The sequence below is a fragment of the Hyperolius riggenbachi genome, chromosome 4, assembly GCF_040937935.1.
Source record: "Hyperolius riggenbachi isolate aHypRig1 chromosome 4, aHypRig1.pri, whole genome shotgun sequence".
Lineage (NCBI taxonomy): Eukaryota > Metazoa > Chordata > Amphibia > Anura > Hyperoliidae > Hyperolius > Hyperolius riggenbachi.
In genome coordinates, this window is record NC_090649.1 from 70,349,361 (window position 1) to 70,370,482 (window position 21,122).

General features: G+C 46.6%; 1 protein-coding gene and 1 long non-coding RNA gene across 4 annotated transcripts in view; one reads left to right on the plus strand and one right to left on the minus strand.

The window, feature by feature from the left end:
- Nucleotides 1-21,122, minus strand: part of LOC137571282 (adhesion G protein-coupled receptor F5-like) — a 299,361-nt gene that overhangs the window by 131,053 nt on the left and 147,186 nt on the right. For all 3 annotated transcript variants that reach the window (XM_068280195.1, XM_068280196.1, XM_068280194.1), the window contains exon 2: nt 4,892-5,017. In XM_068280195.1, the coding sequence (XP_068136296.1) occupies nt 4,892-5,008 (117 nt within the window). In that variant the 5' untranslated portion in view covers nt 5,009-5,017. The remainder of the gene's footprint in view (nt 1-4,891; nt 5,018-21,122) is intronic.
- The window catches only part of LOC137571283 (uncharacterized), a 44,115-nt gene that overhangs the window by 6,744 nt on the left and 16,249 nt on the right, over nt 1-21,122 (plus strand). The gene's annotated exons all lie outside the window — the stretch shown is intronic.

Genomic DNA, 21,122 nt, shown 5'->3' on the forward strand with positions numbered 1-21,122 from the left:
GCGGCAGGGAACGGATGATTGTAGGAGGACGGCGTGGGACATTGTAATCACTGTTGTGATTACACTGGGACCGGCGGCAGGAAACGGATGATCGTAGGAGGACGGCATGGGACATTGTAATCACTGTTGTGATTACACCAGGACCGGCGGCGGGGAACGGATGATCGTAGGAGGACGGCATGGGACATTATAATCACTGTTGTGATTACACCAGGACCGGCGGCGGGGATTGGATGATGGTAGGAGGACGGCGTGGGACATTGTAATGACTGTTGTGATTACACTGGGACCGGCGGCAGGGAACGGATGATGGTAGGAGGACGGCGTGGGACATTGTATTCACTGTTGTGATTACACCGGGACCGGCGGCAGGGAACAGGTGATGGTAGGAGGACGGCATGGGACATTACCGCTGCAAGGGGCCAATAGAAGCCCAAGGTAAGTGTCAGCTTGTTTGATTTTTAGGATGCAAAAGAACTCCTGTCTGCAGACATTGTTCCCATCAGTACAGAGAGATGCAGATGAGATTATGGAGTCAGTTTAAAGCCGCATCTACACGAGTAGATGCGGCCGCGATGCTCCTTATCAATAAGACAGGATGGATCTCCGCACCGCCGATTCCCTGCTCGCTCCCCGCGAGGGGACAATGGCAGGGTATCGAGCGGAAGATAAGCGGCGCCGGCGGGGACGAGCGGGGAATCGAATGCGGCGCACGCGGCGAGCGGGGACGCGGCGGGCACGCGGAAGAGGCGATCCGGCGGCTAATCGAGCCGCCGGATCGCTGCAATCTCTTATGGTGTAGACGGGGCTTAACACCCTGCAGGCAATGAAGATTGTTTCAGGAAACATTCAGGAGCAGAGAGCAGCACAGACTGCAGCATGTTTACTGTTATGTATTGGAATTGACTCTCCTGTATCTTCAAAATGATGTAAAGTAAACAATATTAATCATTTTAAATAAATGTATTTTTATTTTTAAGTACGCCAACACTTTAAAACACACATTTATGAAACCGATAGGTTTAAATAGGCAAGAATGCCTAAAATCATATTGACAATGATGTGGTTTGCGTAAAAAATGAATTCAGAATGAACTTTAAGAACAATGGGGTACGACGCGTGCCAACATCTGTTCTTCTGGCCACACAAATAGAGTTCTGAAACTCGAATTTCCGATTTCCCAAAAGTTTTAATGACTGCAGTATGTCTCGTGGTTATACGAGAGATTTCTGCAGGGCTAGACCAAACACCGTGGATAAGCAATTACTGATGTCATCAAACTCATGGCCATATATAGAGAAATGAGAATTGTGAGGTTTCATGCCTAAAGCCAGCCAAGGAGATGAAGGAATCTGATTAAATTAAACACCACGATGAAGACAGGAAAATAGTTTTGAGTTTGACATTTCTTTGGATGCGTTTTTGTTCATAGAAGAAAATACTTCAAAAGGATGGTGATGATTTGTTGACCCGATTCGAACAGACAGGACTTGTGCATATTGTCATAGCTCCTCAATTAGCTATTGGACATGGACAGGCTGTCAGCATCAGATGTGAAATGTGATTTGCCTGTTGTTTCCTAGATTAGGTACATTCCTTCCTTGCCATTTTCCTAATAATATTGTTCAAGATCTGTGAACTGATATAAAGGTCCTTGGGACCCCTTACCATTTCACTATATGCTGGGCAATGGTTCTCAAAACCATCCTGTTTGCTCCTTCCAAACATTGACATTTATAATGTATACACTAGTTTGCATTTTTAACTGGTTAAAGGGTTCAAAGGATGCATTACCATGCCTGTTTCAAGTGTACTGAACCAACCTCCCTGCTGGCACACACAGCCTCACAGCAGGCAAGCTTTGTTCTCCGTGAGTCAGGCAGAAGCAGCAGAGCAGAGGGAGAGACTGAAAAAGCCGAATCTAAATCTAATGCTGTCCCCTACAGTCTACTGCTCTGGATCACTCTATTCAGTCTGCTTCATGGTAGGGCAGGCCCTGGGGAGGAAGACACAAAGAATCTGGCCACAAATCTTACTGAGGTGACCACCAGGTACTTGCCACAGATCTTTTTTGGGGGAAAAAAAGGTGGAGCAGATCTTATACTGGAAACAGAGTTTTCTCTGGTCTAATCTGATCAGAGAGAGATTTGTTGGCTGCCCATAAACCGCAGGCTGATTTTAGTGATGCTCAAAGCCGTGGCTGGGTGAAAACCGGATAGATTTCACCCTGTTCATTGCAATCATCTGTGCAGGCTGGGTGGGAGGGTCACTCTTACCTAACTGACGTCTTCTTCAGTCCGTCCCTCGGGCCTCCCACGATGCGTTCCACGAGCGTCACGTGAGTACAAACACTTCCTCCTTGTGTTTGTACTCACGTGACCGCCGCGTGGACCGCATTGTGGGAGGCGCCGAGGGACGGACCGAAGAAGACGTCAGATAGGTAAGATTGACCCCCCCAGCCCGCACAGACGATGGCAATTAACAGGGTGAAATCCGGATAACAACTATCCGGCTTTCACCCGGATACGGATTTGAGCATCACTAGCTGATTCCCTTTAGCATGAAATCTTTTGGGAATTGGCCTTGAAATGCTACCTTACTGCCTCTATTGCTGTCCCTCCAAATGTAAATGCATGGACCCTCCTTGCCTATGCATTAAAATACTTCACCCATCCACTGTTGCTGTTCGTGTCCAGCCCTCCATCTCCCGCATTCGTGCCTATTCGTATAATATGTGGCGTGTGTGTGACATCACCCATGCCCCATGTGCTGTACGCCAGCAGCCATGTGGGTGCCAATCAGAGATGGATTTATCCCTAACCGACTGCTCCACGGCAATTGGCGTGAACGCGGCTGCAGCCCCAGGACAGCTCACTGCCAATTGGCGTGAAGTCCTGGGGCGGGCTTTGCAGGAGATCACGCGCGCCAATGCGGGCTCATCCCTGCTTGAATGACGCTCCGTCATCAGTCTCCCAGCGGCTGTTGCCACTAGGAGACTGTTAGATGTCGAAACTGCCGTTTATTTACATTGTACAGCGCTGCGATCTATGGCAGCTCTGTACTGGGGACAGCCGTGACGCTCGGCTGTCCCCTGGAGAGGCTCAGAGAGAGATCTGCTCTCATAGGCTGATGTCTATGAGAGCCCATCGCTGGGCAGGGGGAGGGGGAGGGAGGAGGGGGGGGGGATAGTGAAAATTAAAAAAAATAAAAATTAAAGAAAAAAATAAATAAATAAACACTGAAGCAGTGATCAGAGCCCACCAACAGAAAGCTCTGTTGGTGGGCAGAAAAGGGGGCAGGGGATTCATTTGTATGCTAATACATACAGCCCTGCAGCAAGCTCTTAAAGCTGCAGTGGTCTAAATTGTAAAAAATAGCCTGGTCACTAGGGGGGTGTAAGCCTACGGTCCTCAAGTGGTTAAGATGTAATGGGGCCCTAGGCAAGGTAGTAGTTTTGGGGCCACTTGTGGTCTTTTAGGTAAGCTGAAGTGGAGAGAGGTCAGAGAAAGTGGCTTGAGGGCCCCTTGACACCCACTAGGCCCCAGGCATCTGCCTAGGTTGCCTGGTGGATGATTCTGCACTGGTGCCAATGCAGAAGCTGGAGAGCTTGACACTAGCTACAGCCTGGACAAGTAAAGTATTTGTATGCACAGGTACGGGGGGCACATTTATATCACACAGCGTTACCACCGTGCATCCAATGTCCGCCTGAGAGTTCCCTGCATGTTCAGTTGATACATTTGACTGATTTTGGCCTGAAATGGGTAGAATCATCGGTCGGGCATGCTTGTTGTGGCACCAGTTTTCACCCAATTTGATAATTATCAAATTGGATAGTCGATTGACAGCAAAATTGTCAGATGTATGCGCCACCTTAAAGGATACCCGAGGTGACATGTGACATGATGAGATGGACATGGGTATGTACAGTGCCTAGCACACAAATAACTAGGCTGTGCTCCGTTGTTTTCTTTCTCTGTCTGAAAGAGTTAAACATCAGGTATGTAAGTGACAGTTCCTGTCTGAGTCAGGACTGGGTCAGAGTACAGTGTGACTCTCACTGATAAGAAATTACAACTATAAAACACTTTCCTAGCAGAAAATGGCTTCTGAGAGCAGGAAAGAGATAAAAAGGTTCAATAGTTTATAGAGTTTAGCTCTGGCACACTTCAATGAATGTGGCATTGAGCAATAACAGTAAAACAGCAAAAACTTAAAAACCCGATTTAAATATAAAATAAAACTGTGTAATATCTTAAAATGTCATTTTTAGGAGAAGGAGAACAGAAACAATTGTTTATTTCATTAGTTTATTTTCACCTCAGTTTTAAAGTGGACTCAAATTAAAAATACAAGATTTCAGAAATAAAATCTATTTTCTAACTTATAATAATAAATAGCAGCCATTTTCCAGCTGCATGATGACAAATATAAAATATTTGACATTTATTGGCGGAACCCCTCCCTTCTTTTCATATTGCTGGGACAGAATCCAGCAGACTGGTGGAGGAGGAGATAAAAACGAATCACAGGCTGCTACTGATGATGTCACAGGGGAGGTGTTCTCTGCTTGTGTGAGATCTCACATAGACAATGCCCCTGTGAGGGAGAGTAGTTGATGACAAACACACCCATGATCTAAAACCTCATACTAAGCTCAGAAGTAATGGCTGCCACCTGTATAACCCTAGTTATGAAAAGAGATGGGTGAAAAGCATGCACTGAAATGCTCATAGGCTTGAAGGAGTGTTTATTTATCTTTGTATGTGTCAGAGTGGTGCAACTAAATATTTTGAATTTAAAAAATGTTTGGTTTGGGTCTGCTTTAAAGAACCAATTCAAAGCATAGGCTTGAGATAAGATCAACCGAAATACAGTCTAAAATACTTACAAAGAAAGACAGTAAGGACGATAAGCCCCATGACGACTCCGTCCCTTCAGATGGTGACACCCCCGCTGCTATCAGCGACAAAATAAATATCCACAGAAAACGCATCTTGTGTCTCATGCCTCAAATCTAAAAGAGAAAGAGAGAACGTGGATTACTTTATAGGAAAAAACATATCATGGTAGAGTGTTTGCTATGGAATGCTGAACATTTCTTACAGTACCCAAAGTCAACGTTTGAGCTCAATCATGAGGCTGTCATTGAAAAATGTCTTTTTAGGGGTGAAGTGAGAGGGATAAGAAGGCTGTCATATTTATTTCCTTTTAAAGAGACACTGAAGCGAGAATAAATCTCGCTTCTTGTCTCATAGTCAGCAGGGGCATGTGTGCCCCTGCTAAAACGCCGCTATCCCGCGGCTAAACGAGGGTCCCTTCACCCCCAACTCCCCCTCCCCTGCAAAATCAACGACCAACTTGGTCGTAGATTTTGCTGCTCCTAGAGGCAGGGCTGACGGCTGCAGCCCTGCCTCTCAGCGCCGTCTATCAGCGGCGCATCGCCGCCTCTCCCCCGCCCCTCTCAGCAAAGGAAGACAGAGAGGGGCGGGGGAGAGGCGGAGATACGCGCTGACAGACGCGCGTGGGGCAGGGCTGCGGCGGTTAGCCCTGCCTCAATCCGGAAGAGGGGATGCGCTGTTCTGAGGGGATTTCGGGGAGTAAGGGACCCCCTTTAGCCGCGGGATAGCGCCGTTTTAGCAGGGGCACGCATGCCCCTGCTGACTATGAGGTCTGAAGCGAGATTTATTCTCGCTTCAGACTCTCTTTAAACACTACCAGTTGCCTGGCAGCCCTGCTGGTCTATATGGCTGCAGTAGTATCTGAATCACACACATGCATCTAGCTAATCCAATCAAACATTTGAGCTGCACGCTTGTTGACTTGTTATCTATGCTTTAAAAATCTACCTCACGGTTCTGTTTTATGATCTACATTCTGTGACAAGACATCTTGAGGATGTGAGGGAAAATGACCCCAGCTGGAAAGGCAACCATAGCTGAATCCTTGGTACGACAATGAATCTGCAGTGTGACTACATCCTGCTTTCATGGAAGCAGACCTATTGTTAACATCCTGTGCTTTTAAATGAGCTTATCTGCCATGGCAGTCAGATGACACGGGGAGAGATCAAATTACAACTTGTGATTAGTCACAGAGGAGGGGGGAATTAGACAGGCTAAACTCTCTAAATACATACAGGGTGCATTTCTCTCTGTTTTCCTTCTGTCCTGTGCAAGAGTTCAGGTCCACTTTAAGGGAGTTTGCATTTTTACAGGGAAAAAAGAGAACAAAACATAAGCTACATGTTATTTCCAAAGTTTTCTTCACACCTTGCAGCTGATCTGGTCACATAGTCAGGTCTCTGCCAGCATGTAAAGCATACAGACATTCCAAGGCTAAACATGGCACATGCTATATAAACGAAAGATCACAGCGGTTTATAGAGGGAGAGTGAGTGTAATCTCTATAGGCTGAGCTGTGACGTCCTTGGACAGCTCATTATACAACACCTGCCATTCTTATTGTGTATAAAGATTTACTACAACACTGAATTTATAAGGCCATTCAAGCAAACTGTGCTATCTATCTATTTCCAGTATCTATCTATCTATCTATCTATCTATCTATCTATCTATCTATCTATCTATCTATCCATCCATCCATCCATCCATCCATCCATCCATCCATCCATCTATCCATCTATCTATCTATCTATCTATCTATCTATCTATCTATCTATCTATCTATCTATCTATCTATCTATCTATCTATCTATCTATCTATCTATCTATCTACTTACCTATTTACAGTATCTATCTATCTATCTATCTATCTATCTATCTATCTATCTATCTATCTATCTACTTACCTATTTACAGTATCTATCTATCTATCTATCTATCTATCTATCTATCTATCTATCTATCCATCTATCTATCTATCTACTTACCTATTTCCAGTATCTATCTATCTATCTATCTATCTATCTATCTATCTATCTATCTATCTATCCATCTATCTATCTACTTACCTATTTACAGTATCTATCTATCTATCTATCTATCTATCTATCTATCTATCTATCTATCTATCTATCTATCTATCTATCTACTTACATATTTACAGTATCTATCTATCTATCTATCTATCTATCTATCTATCTATCTATCTATCTATCTATCTATCTATCTATCTATCTATCTATCTATCTATCTACTTACCTATTTACAATATCTATCTATCTATCTATCTATCTATCTATCTATCTATCTATCTATCTATCTATCTATCTTGTTAATAAGCTTCCCCCTAAAATTGGCCCTAGTCTACGATACATACACTACCTGCATAGGCACGTGACTATGATAGGGATTAGACTGTGAGCCCCTCTGAGGAACAGTTAGTGACAAGACAATATACTCTGTGCTGCGCTTTGTAAGATGTCAGCGCTATATAAATACTGAATACTGTATATTCTGGCGTATAAAACTACTTTTTAACCCTTGAATATCTTCTGAAAAGTCAGGGGTCGTCTTATACGCCGGGTGTCATTGATGCCAGATGATGCACCCTATCCTGTTACCGCCTCTCAGATCTCGCTGCTGGGGACTGTAGTGAAGTGGCGCAGGCGCACATGTTGGAGATCTGAGAGGCAGAGAAGGAGGTAAATAGGATACAAGGGCGGGTCAGAAGGGTGAAAGAGGCGTGTTTTTTTATGGGTACAGTGTGATCTATTCTTCCATATCGCTCTGGTAAGCAGATAGACAACAAGAGCTGACCAATCCACTTAGGGAGAGTTGACCAATCCATCCAGTCAATTGCCTATACACTGGTATATACTGGGTACCACATACAGTACAGCACCAGTATCTGTTCATGCATAGCACCAGTATATTATTTTTTTTAATTTTATTTGGTGTGCGTTGGAAGAGGGGTAGTCTTATACGGCGAGTATATCCCAAACTCTATATTTTAACTGGAAAAGTTGGGGTATCGTCTTATACGCCCAGTCGTCTTATACACAGAAATATACGGTAATAATAATATTTAGAAAATGGTGACAAAGCGATAGCTACAGCCGTTTTCTCTCCCATACACACTGCCGCATGGATCAGTGCAACCAATTTACTGCATTAAGCATCTGTACCGAGTCTGTTTCTGTTGGTTTCAAGTGGATGGAACTGACTCAGGCATCTTGTTGCTGTAGGCATCATTACAACAAACACAACAATAGCCCTGTTTTTGCATTTAGCCAGAAAGTCTGTGCTATGTATGACAGCATTGGGTGACACTTATAGGGGCATATACAGTATTTAGAGATGAGACAAATTAAGCAATATTGCAAAATCCGAATATTTTCAAAATTGTGCAAGCTGGTGACACATAGGCGTCAATTCATTAAAGGCTGTACGATAAAAAAAACAAAAAACAAGTTGGGAAAACACCACATTTGGTATTTTAGACTTTTTTTTGCTAATTTATCAATATTTTCACAGGTGCTGTAGAAGTTCGGTAGAAATACTATACGTCAATTCACAAAAACCTGTTCGGTAACAGCAGAAGACAGTGTGTAGCTGTCTCTGTGTTGTTACAAGCTGTTCCGTGCAGTGAGGGCATTACAATATTACTAGGCATCCTGACATCCCTTTAGAATGTACATGTTTGTTATACTGCCTCTGCTCGCTCTGAATCTGTCTATCAGTCTTTCTTGACATTTCATTTAACTGCCACAGCTTAGATGAACTTTCGAAAGACATTACACATGCCATGCTTAGGTGATTTCCCCACTAGCTCCTCTGTATCTTCAAACAGGAACCTAAGGGGTGAAATGGCCGAACGGCTGCAGGGGATGCCTCAATTTTTCCGATCTCTCTGCTCACTGCCTGAGGGGCAGGGCTGGATTTGTACTCTTTACCGCCCAAGGCCACTGTCACCAATCGCCCCCTTTCAGTATAGGTAGCAAGATGGCCCTTCCCTCCAGTATAGGTAGCCAGATGACCCCTCCCCCCTTCCCTCTAGTATAGGTAGTATAGGTAGCCTGATGACTCCCCCCCCCCCCCCCAGTATTGATAGCCAGGTGACCCCTCCCCTTTTCTCTCCAGTAAAGGTAGCCAGATGACTCCCTTAATCCCCCCCCCCCCTTTCAGTAAAGGTAGCCAGCTCGCCTTCACACCGCAGCAGCCATTAGTGTCACTCATTGCTCGTCTCCAGTGCAGAAGCTTCCTCTTTCCATCTCCGATGCTGCCCAAGTCCATAGCCACCGGCCACAATGCAAACGTGCACAGAGAGCAAGGTGGCACAGGCAGCTAGCAGCAGAGTACCGCAGTCGGGCGCTCACCTGATCTCCCTGCATTGCAGCATTTGCAACTTGCAAGCTTGCAAGTGCCGCACCAGTTTAGCCTGCTGCTTTGGTGCCCTTGCTTCTGTGGTGCCCTAGGCCTTGGCCTTGGCCTAAATCCGGCCTTGCTGGGGGGTAGAAAAGCTGGACCCTCCGGAGAAGGCATTGAGTCCTATCACAGGGACTTGCAGGAGAAAGAGGTTGTTGCTATTGGTTCTCTGCTCCTGTCAATCATAGGTTATCCCTCTCTGCTCCCTTTACAGTCTCTGCACTGTTTTCGACATGCCACAACTGTAATTATCAAACATGATACTGGTCTTTATCTTCATGAATTGACATTTGCTAACATGTGTTGGAGGTGTTTACTGCACAAGTCAGTAGTTTACCTCACTGCTCGGTAATTTCAGCTTTTCATGCGATAACAGCCTTGATGAATTGACATTTTACTAAATGGAAGGTAGCGCTTTTTTTCCTTCAGTAAGCATCCAGCAAAGGTAAGAAATGTCATGGTCTAGCACTACCTTTTTGCTTTAAGAGGACCTCCATAGTAAATACAAAAATCTGTCAGCCTGCAAGGAAAAGAAAGTTATGCATCACCCGACTCCTGGCGCCTGGCCCCGCCTCCTCTCTCTCCCCAGAAAAAAACGCAAGCTATTTACTATTCACAAGGACGTCTGTTTGATGCCTGAGTTTGTGTGCTTTCAAACACGGAACACCAAACGATTTCAAATGACATGTCGTTTAGTGAAGTCAATTGTAAGCGGTTCATTGCGTTTGGTAAAGTGTTGGCATTTAAAAGCATTTAAAAGCTTAGACTACTTTAAAGAGGAAGTAGTAATAAAAAGGGCAGTACTATACCGCTCAAGGAAGAGGAAATACATCACAGCTTTGTACTTCCTGAACTACCGAGTGATTGAGACTGCTTTATTCCACCAGGCTATTCATACTGAGCTTCTGCGCATGAATGGAGATAAAATGACATACAAATTTGTTGTGGTGCGTCTGTGGGGCAGCGAGGCAGAGATGGTCTGCCTAGCAATAGTTTTGCTAAACCACAGATCCTGAGTACACCATTGTGCTGATTTGTGACTACCAGTATTACAAACTCCCTAAGACTCATCCTTTTGAACCAACATGTGTACTGCAGTTAGTGTTGGGCGAACATCCAGATGTTCGGGTTCGAGAATGTTCGGCCGAACGGTGTCCCGATGTTCGGTACGTTCGTGCCGAACACCGAACATAATGGAAGTCAATGGGGACCCGAACTTTCCTTCTTTGCAAAGCCTCCTTACATGTAACATAGACCAAATTTTCAGGGTATGTGGACAGGGGGGGGTGGGTATAAGAGGAAACTATTTTTTTTGCTATATAGTATGCTATACACTGGTGACGGACGGAAGTACTACTGATCCCAGCAGTACACGCTGACTGTGGCAGTACAGTGGCAATAAGACAATGCTATATAGTATGCTATACACTGGTGATGGACGGAAGTACTACTGATCCCAGCAGTACACGCTGACTGTGGCAATACAGTGGCAATAAGACAATGCTATATAGTATGCTATATACTGGTGACGGACGGGAGTACTACTGATCCCAGCAGTACACGCTGACTGTGGCAGTACAGTGGCAATAAGACAATGCTATATAGTATGCTATACAAACACTGGTGACGGACGGAAGTACTACTGATCCCAGCAGTACACGCTGACTGTGGCAATACAGTGGCAATAAGACAATGCTATATAGTATGCTATATACTGGTGACGGACGGAAGTACTACTGATCCCAGCAGTACACGCTGACTGTGGCAGTACAGTGGCAATAAGACAATGCTATATAGTATATACTGGTGACGGACGGAAGTACTACTGATCCCAGCAGTACACGCTGACTGGCAGTACAGTGGCAATAGACAATGCTATATACTGGTGGCGGAAGTACTACTGATCCCAGCAGTACAAGCACGCTGACTGGCACTACAGTAGTATGACTAGGAGGCTGGGGGGGCCCTGGCTAGCCTAGCTGGTGAGAGAGTCTAACCTGCCTGCCTACCCAAAGCTAAACCCAACTTCAAGTGGCGGAGAAATGACGCGGTTCGGGTATTTATTTACCCGAACCACGTGACCCGCTCGGCCAATCGCAGTGCGAGCCGCGTGTTCGAGCCCAAACCACGTGACCTGCTCGGCCAATCACAGCGCGAGCCGAACATTCGGGGAACGTTCGGCCATGCGCTGTCAGGACGAACATACGTTCGACCGCATGGCCGAACGCATGGTCGAACACCACGAGGTGTCCAGCGGAGCCCGAACCGAACTCGAACAGCCCAAAATCCGGGCGAACCCGAACAGTGGCGAACACTGTTCGCCCAACACTAACTGCAGTACCAGGGCCGCCATCAGAAATTTTGGGGCCCCTCACACATCATCAGGCGTGCCCCCCCCCCCCCCCCCCTGGTTGCTGTGCTTGCCCACTAGCTACCCCACCCCGTGTCCGTGCGCGAAGTGCATGCACAGCGTGATGCGGCAAAAAGTGGCCGTGACCATGGCATGTTGTGGGTGGAGCCAAATACTAGCAACTTTCTCTTTTCTTCCTGTGCCTCTTTCGTCTACCTCTGTCTCACCTCAGTTTGTGCCTCTTTTGTGTCCCCCTGTGTGACCTCTTGTTCCCGTCTCATCTCTTTTCTCCCTGTTCCTCTTTTCTCCGTCTCTGTTCACCCTGTGCCTTTTTTATCCCCATGTTATCTCTTGTCCCCTTCTGTCTCAGCTCGTCCCCTTGTCCTAGCCAGGTATAGGTATCCAGGCATAGGTGTCCCCAGTATAGGCAGTCAGGTATAGGTTCCCCCAGTATAAGTACCCAGCTATAGGTGGTGCCCCAGTATAGGTAGCCTGGTCACTGGTGTAGATGCCCCCAGTATAGGTAGCATGGTGCCCCAGTATAGGCCAGCAAAATACAGGTGCCCCAGTATAGGTATTCAATTATAGGTGGTGCCATGGTATAGATAGCCTGGTTTAGTTGCTCCCAGTATAGGTAGCCTGGTATGGGTTGTGCACATGGGAGAACTGGCCAGGGGGGAAGGGGGGAGATTTCCCCCCAGGCTGCCTCTCACTTAATGAGTTAGGGCTGGTACAGTGCCTGGCGCTTTCATGTTTTTGTATAAGGCAATGTGAACCACTGGGCTGGATGAGGGAAATCAAAGCCCAATTACAGAGCAATTAGAGGGCGGGCAAGCTGGTAAATATGCACAGCATGATGCAGAGCAGAGGCTTGCCTGCAGAGTCCATGGGAAAAAAAATCTGTCTAGTCTTTCACCATTGTTAAAATGACTGCATGTGCACAGCTACATAGGGTATTGTCTAGGTTGAAAAGTTTTTAACAGTCACTCGACTCCAGAAGGCCTGCTTGCAGGTGAATTCTGATGATAAATTCTGAACGTGACGGAAACCCCAGCCTTTGTAACTCAAAATGTATTATGTACCCCCCCCCCCCCCCCCCACCGGTGCCAGTGCATTATACTTTACCTGCCACGCTGTCCCTCAAGTGTTGTTACTGTATTTCCCATGTGACTATTGGCATATAGCACGAGGGACACGTGTGTGATGTCATTTGGGCTTGGGCTGCCGTGATAACGGGCTTCTAGTTTGTGTTTTCCCTCTAGGCCAAAAGGTCCCAGTCCTCCCTGCACCAGTATAGGTTATCCAGGTACAGGTGCTCCCATAATAGATAGCAAGCTATAGGCGCCCCAGTATAAGAAGCCAAGTATAGGTGGTGCCCTAGTATAGGTAGCTAGGTACAGGTGGTGCCCTCAGTTAAAGGTAGCCAAGTATAGGTGGTGCCCCAGTATAGGTAGCCAGGTATAGGTGGTGCCCCAGTATAGGTAGCTAGGTATAGGTGGTTCCAGCCCCAGTATAGGTAGCCAGGTATAAATGGTGGCCCAGTATAGGTAGTCTGTAGGCAGATATAGGTGGTGCCCCAGTATAGAAAGTCTGCTGTAGCGGGCTCACTCATCTGCTCCCCACATTCAAGCGCTGATGTCACTCTTCTCTCAGTGCTGGAACGTGGTGTGCTGGTTAGTGAGCCACAGGCCCGCAGCTAGCACATGCGGTTCTTCCAGCGCTTTGGGGGGCCCGGGGCCCCCAGAAGCCCTGGGCCCCTCACTGCAGTGTCAGTTGTCCCCCCCGATGGTTGCCCTGTGCAGTACTGCAGTACCAGCTTTTTCCTCTCTGTATGATAATCATTTATCACTGAATCCCAGCAGCTGAGGAGTGACTTCAACTGTGAGGGCAATTGGACCCGCCTCCTCTCTCCCCCGGCTTTGTAGACTGCATCTTTCCAGGGCGTGTCGTTCTTATAGCAGAAGTATACATTAAAGCCTCATACACACGTATGAGGCCTGCTGCACTGTGGGGGTCGGGACCTGATCCCTCAGGCAAAATTGCAGAGCTGAGGCTGCTCAGGCGCATCGCTATCCTCCAGGCTAGCAATGTGTTCTGTTGTTATGCAGGGAGGAGGGGTGTTTAGGGCCGACGGAGAAGTATGTGAGTGACGTCACACAGCAGCAGGCAGGGTAAATGGGGAGAGCAATGCTCTTGGCTGTCGCTCGGGCGAAGAAATCTGCTAGGCAGTGATGCTCGGATGGAGGTCGTGATCACAACTTGCCATGATTCCATGACCATTTTTCAGCTATCCGCCATGGGTATTCATCGCCGTGGATCAATTTTCATTCACTAAAATCCGCTTCGGCAGACCGTGAATGAACGTATTCACGTTCGTGAAAACGGCGCAGAACTCATGGTTAGGTCGTGAATAGCGGAGGTAGGCGGAAGTTACTTCCCTGGGCCAATCAGAGGCCCACAGCCAGGCCCTAGCAACCAATCACAGGAGGGGAGGCTATGCCCTCCCCTCCTGCATATAAAGCGGCAGCCATGATGGAAAAGCTCTGTCCTTGCTAGACTCTGGTACTGAGAGGATCATCTCCAGGCCATTGTTCCTTCAGCAAGCATGTTTTCTGTGTCAACCCAGCGTTTTTACTCCTAACAGTGCTCTTATATTGTACTTGTCAGTTGTATTTAGTTAGCTAGCCAGTGAGTCATTGCTGTAGTGTAGTCAGAGTGTACTGGTGATTAGTGTGTTTAGTGCAGGCAGGAAGGTTCAAAGTCTACTGCTCACTTGTTTTCAGCTAGCCAGTCATACACTTCAGCTACTACTTACAGTCACACTGGCACTGCCAGTGCTGTTCATTCAGTAAGTTTCGTGAGTGACATTGTGTACTGTGCTCACTGCTCACTGGTATTAGTCATCTCATTACCCAGGGATAGCCTTCACTTAGGTTGTACTGTGTCTGTGCTCACTGCTCACTGGTATTAGTCATCTCATTACCCAGTGATACTCTTCAGTTACGTTGTACTCTGCTCCCTGGTATTAATCATCTCATTACCCAGTGATACCCTTCAGGTAGGTTGTACTGCTCACTGCTCACTGGTATTATTCAGCTTGTTAGCCAGTGATTCACTTCAGTTACTATTTACAGACAGTCAGACTGCCACTGCAGTTCGTTCACCACGTTTCGTGAGCCCATCATGAGTTTCTCACAGACCTCCGCTGTGAACAGCACTCCCAACAGCAGCAACAGCCAACGTCCCACGCAAGTTGTGACATCCACCCCAGCAGCCAGTGGTAAGCAGCCCATGTGTGTGTAAAGCTGGAACAGAGGGGAGAGACACATCGGACTGTGCATTGCAGGCACTGACACTACTCTTACCTCCATCTGCTTCCTCCAAGACAGCATCTTCTCCCTGCTGGCCCGCAGCAACCTGGCAAATTTCCCAGGATGCCAGGTATGTGCTGCACCGGTGCTGTGTCACTCACCCGCTCTCAGCGGATTAGGGATGGGATCACCAGCCACACATGAAGTCCTGCTTCCTCTCTGACTACAGCGGCTCCTCATGTGACCCGGCAGCACGTAACAGGTAACATGAGGCACCACTGTAGCCATGGATACAGGCAGCTGGACGGGCGGATGGAGATCCCATTGCTGGAATGCTGAGAGCAGGTGAGTGAAGCGGTGCCATGTATTTAGGGAGGGGGGTACCGGGAGTGCGAGGAGGGGTACATTTGGGGAGTCACTTCTTGATGTCCTCTAATTGTTGCTGCCCTGAAGCCTCCCTTGCTAACAAGTGCCCGGCTGGTGGATGGGAGCAGCTGACAGGCGGTGAATTCACTGCCTGTCAGCAGGTCAAAGAAAAAAGGCCTTATGAGACTCAAGATGTATCTTATGCTGGGAATACACAATGAGATTTTCAGCAGATTTACTGTTCAATCATTTTTCTGATCGATTTCCATTCACTTCTATGAGAAATCGATCAGAAAAACGATCGAAAATCAGATCGGACGTGTCGGAAATTATCTATCGAACCATCTATCTGCCAAAAAATCTCATGGGGTATTCCCAGCATCACACTATGCTGCTGACCAAAACTGTAATAATGTGTATAAAAGACAGAGCATTCTCTTTTGTAGCACGCTTACATGGGAATGACATGCGTTAAGATAAATGCAATAATAGGTACCCGTCCTACAATAGGACAGCAGGCAGCAGGAGGGGTTGGCTTGTCTGTGGCAGATTATTCTAAGACAGGAGATTAGTTTGACTTGCTTGTCATTTAATGTGGTTTGCAGATGTCATAACTGTTAAACAAGACTGAGAACATCGTCTCCACCGCCTGTTTGCATAGTCAACAACCCATCATAGCTTTAAACTAATAAAACAGTTTTCCTGGATTTGTAGTCATTGGGCATGATCACAATGAACACAGCTCATTGTTTGTGGTAATTGGAGGGTAGTAAAACCGCTTAGGAACAGTAGTGGACTAAAAGTGACTCCAGCTTTCTCCACCCTGAAAACTGAAGGGACAGGGAATTTGCATCTCAGCCGACTTACTGGCCCTAAAATGCGTGATTGTCAGCCATAAAATCAAATTCCATTTATCTACTGCTCTGTGTTCATTATTCAGCCTACAACAGGGCTGGATTTACAATAAGGCACTGTAGGCACATGCTTACAGGCGCCTGATGATGGAACGGCGGCTCAATCCCCTCCCCAAGTGCCTCCCTCCCTCCTTCCCTATGCTGTAGGGTCCTGAGTCCTGATGAGATAGTAAAGACTCATCCAGCTCTCAGCATTCAACTGACAAGATCTCCCTTCAGTCAGAGGCACCACTAGCTACCTAATACTTGTGGACACCTCTGGTTACTTAATATTGAGGTTCCTTAACTACTTAATACTTGGGGGTATCTCTAGCTACTTAATGTTGAAGGTACGTCTGGCTACCTAATACTAAGGGACACCTGTAGCTACCTATGATGGGCAAGGGAAGTAAGGGAGAAGTGGCAGCTGGGGCAGCCAGCACACTTGTGGTGCGGTTCGGAGGGGGTTTGTAGATTCCTAGAGGGCAAAATCTAAGGTGCCAGGACATCTGTGCCTATAGGCTCCTCGGAGGTAAATCCGGGCCTGGCCTACAACCTTACCCTTCATTGCAAGCATTCCAGTCTAATCAGAAATGTTTCTGCTGTAATAAATCTTATCTCAGTCAGCCTGGCTCTATTTGGTATATTGCCGAAAAGAAGGAAGCTTGTCATCATCCCTCCCACATTGGCTCAGGGCAGTTCAGTGAGCTGATGAAATACAATCTATGCTGTGCTCCACATGTGTTTACAATGCAAGCTAGATATGACAATGCAGTTGCTAGGAGAAAAAAGAATAAGGGTGGAAATTACATCAGGATTGGCTGCAGTCAGAGAGAATAAAAATGGAAAACACCAGGAACAGTTTTCCCTTTATTTACTATATAAAACTCACTGAAATCAAAACGTGGACAGTATAATACATATGGTATGTAAGTAGAACAAGTATTTATCTACTTATATATGTGTTTTTTTTTCCCAGGATAGTATGGCTGTACCTGTTGCATTAATTGCATCTGTTCATTTGCTGTCCTCTGCAGCACAGCATGATTGGTGGTCTGTGTAGAGATCCTACCAGGCATGATCGAAGGTACCCAAATTCGATTCAAGTACATTCGAATTCGGGTCCGGGGAAAATTCGGGTTCGAATTTGATCGCAACTACCGAATCGAATTCGAATTTGAATTCGGTTCGTGATCGGTAACTGAATTCGGGTGTTTTTTTTTTTTTAAAGGGAAATCACATTTAAATAGGTGTAATTTAAAAAAAATAAAATAAATGGAAAACTTTTTTTTTTCTGCATTTCTTGTTTATTCTTCTTCACGGTCTTCACCGTGGGCACAGACAGCAGGAGGATAAATACAGCAGGAGGAGGAGGAGTAACGTTTGGCAGCAGGCAATGTATTCTGTGGACCCTGGCGGTGGGAACACAGACAGCAGGAGGATAAATACAGCAGGAGGAGGAGGAGTGACGTTTGGCAGCAGGCAATGTATTCTGTGGACCCTGGCGGTGGGTACACAGACAGCAGGAGGTTAAATACAGCAGCAGCAGCAGCAGGAGGAGGAGGAGGAGTGACGTGTGGCAGCAGGCAATGTAACGGGCCAATGGTACCTAGCGGTGGTACCACGGCTGTAGTTATAAACACCAACAGCAGGAGGTTCCGGACAGCAGTCGTGAAGCCCACATTGTGCCCAATGCACAACTGGGACAGCACAGTTTTCAACCCAGACACCTCAGATTTTTTTTTCTTATGTAGCTATTGTAGTGGCGTAATAGCTATTGGCGCATGGCAGCAGCGCATAATTCTGTGGACCCTGGAGATGGGAACACAGACAGCAGGAGGTTAAATACAGCAGCAGGAGGAGGAGGAGTGATGTGTGGCAGCAGGCAATGTAGAAGGCCGAGGTCCCTAGCGTTGGTACCATGGCTGTAGTAATAAACACCAATTGCAGGAGGTTCCGGACAGCAGTCGTGAAGCCCACATTGTGTCCAATGCACAACTGGGACAGCACAGTTTTCAACCCAGACACCTCTGATGTTTTTTTTTTTTTTTTACAACAGTATATAGCTATTGTAGTAGCGTAATAGCTAGTGGCGCATGGCTGGTCGCTGGGGTCGACATGACCTCAAGCGGTGGTGGAGGCCTGCTATGAACCAGAGTGCTGGTGGTCGTGGCACTGGTCTCGCTGGTGCTGGAGGTCTTGCTGAAAATGGTGGCTTGCTGCTCCGCCATCATTTCCACCACAGCCTGCACCTGACTCTCCCCAATGGGCCGTGGGCAACGACTCGTCTCAAAGATGGGCGCAACACGCTGCTGTTGCACCTCTGCTCCCTCCTACCTGTGGTCAGTGGCTGGCGGTGGACCAGTCCCAGACCTGCTGCTGCTGGCAGTGGCTGCTGCAATGGTGCTGCCTCTCCTGGTAGTGCCTCGCCCTCTACCTCTGCCAGTCATTGTACAATTATACAAATACAATAAGAAAAAAATATATATATGTGTAGAAAAGGGCGGGAAAGGGTGTAAACTTTAATAAAGAGTCTGGGTTGGTGGTGACGACTGGTGGTGAGTGGCAACAAAAATTATTTTTTTTATTTAAATAGTAGTAGTACTAACAGTAGTGTAGTCTACAGTAGTCATTAACTACCTCGTGTGACAGACAGTGACAATCAAAGTCGGTGAAACACGGACGCAATCAATAGGGTCGGGCAGATGACAGTCACAGATCACAACAGATGCTTGCTGGCCTGTACACAGTCAGTCACAGTACTGAAGCTAATAAACTAACAGACTACAGCAGTACAAATTAACTAAACTAGTACTAGTACACAACTAACGTTAATCCCTAACCTAACTAAGCTAGTAGGCTAAGGCTACCTAGGCTAGCAGGCCTAGCCTGCACACAGACCTAACACTAGCCTAGCACAGTATATACAGTATACACTAGCTGACTAAAAACAATCAAATTGCTAGCCATCTACAAATGAGTACAATAAATGTGTTCAGGAGGTGTTAGGAAGCAAAACGCTGGGTTTAGCACAAGGAAAGCACTTGTAAATTGCAATGACGAGCAGCAGCACTGGAGAAGCCTCTCAGTACCGCAGAGTCACAAGCAAGGAAGGGCCGCCTTATATAGAGTAGGGGAGGGCCAGGCTCCCCTCCTCTGATTGGTTGCTAGGGGTTGCTAGGGCCTCGACTGGAGGCCTTCTGATTGGCCCAATGACGTCATCCCCTGAATAATGAACCGAACCCGAATTTGCGATCATTTGGCCGAATTCGAGAGGCACTATTCAGGTAACTTCGAATTCGAATTCACCATCCGCATCGAAATTCGGCTTTGGATTCGCCTTCGGCAACCATGAAAATCTACCCGAATTTTTGGGTACATTCGAATTCGAGAGTCCTGGTGAGCAACCCTGGATCTTACTAACAAGTGTTATACATTACCTGCTGCCAGTGGCAGGAAAGGTCTTCTTCCATGCTCTTCACTGCAACTCATCGCCACACAGCCTTTCACCTTGAGGCTCCAGTCTCTGCAGGTAATGTGACCGGGATGGAAACCACATGCTGATTGGCTGCACAGTTGAAAAGGACCTGTTATGCTGCTGTGCATTACACAAAGGAGCAGGTGCCAAGGGAGTAACTAGAAATCACTGGGCCTCCCTGCAAAACTTTGGATAGGCCCCCCTTCAGCCAAACAACCAGATCCCCCCCCCCTCCACACACACACACACACACACACTTTCTGCACAGGTACAGTAAACTGAGAACCAATGTTAATCAATAAGCTTGTGCACACTTGAATGTGTTTTCCCCATGCAGATAAAAACAAACAGCAGTGAAGCACTGCACACATTTTCTCTATTAATTAGATTAGCTTATGTGATGCAACATGCATGTTTTTACACATACAGACACACGTGGAGTACAGAAAACACATACAAAAAAATTACAGATGAGTGTGCTCCCAGCCTCAGCTTACTACATTCACTCTGTCCATCTCTGATGGAGCAGAACTGGGTCTACAGACTCCTCCAGCATCACTACAGAGCACAGCACTTGGGGAGGGGTAGAGACGAGGTTAGGGGCAGGACGCTGTACACAAGAGCCTGCTGCATGCTTAATAGGGACTGTCTACTAATCTTTGTCTGCAAAACTTTGTATGATTCCCTATCAGTGGCTGAGCAGATGCAGTCATTAGAACAATTGTGCAGGGAGCAGAAAGCTTTATCTCTCCTTGCCCTTAGTTGTCAGTCTCTCAGGACGGGGCACCCTGTGGCTTTTGGGCCCCCTGCAGCTGCATCCCTTGCAGGGTCTATTGTTACACCCCTGGCAGGTGCCTGTGGAGATCAGCAGTATACTTGGAGAAAGGGGGAGGGCGGGATGATCAGTAGATCTGTGCGAGTGGGGCAGTTAAAGGACCTGTGTCGCGAAAATCTTAAAATTTAAAATACATGTAAACATACACAAATAAGAAGTACTTTTCTTCCGGAGTTAAAGGAGCCACACATGACTTTTCTCCTATGTTGCTGTCACTTACAGTAGGTAGTAGAAATTTGACATTACCGACAGATTTTGGACTAGCCCATCTTCTCATAGGGGGTTCTTAGGGATTTCTTTAGTGTTAAAAGCACTTAGTGAATGGCAGTGTCTCTGTCCAAAAAAGTGTACGGTGAGCAGGGAGGCTGTCCAGCATTATTGTATAAATCTTTTTCAGGGAATGTCTATATAAAGAATAAAGGCCATGCTGAGAATCCCCCATGAAGAGATGGACTAGCCCAAAACCTGTCGGTAATGTCAGATTTCTACTCCCTTCTGTAAGTGACAGCAACATAGGAGAAAAGTCATTTATGGCTCATTTTACTCTGGAAGAAATGTAC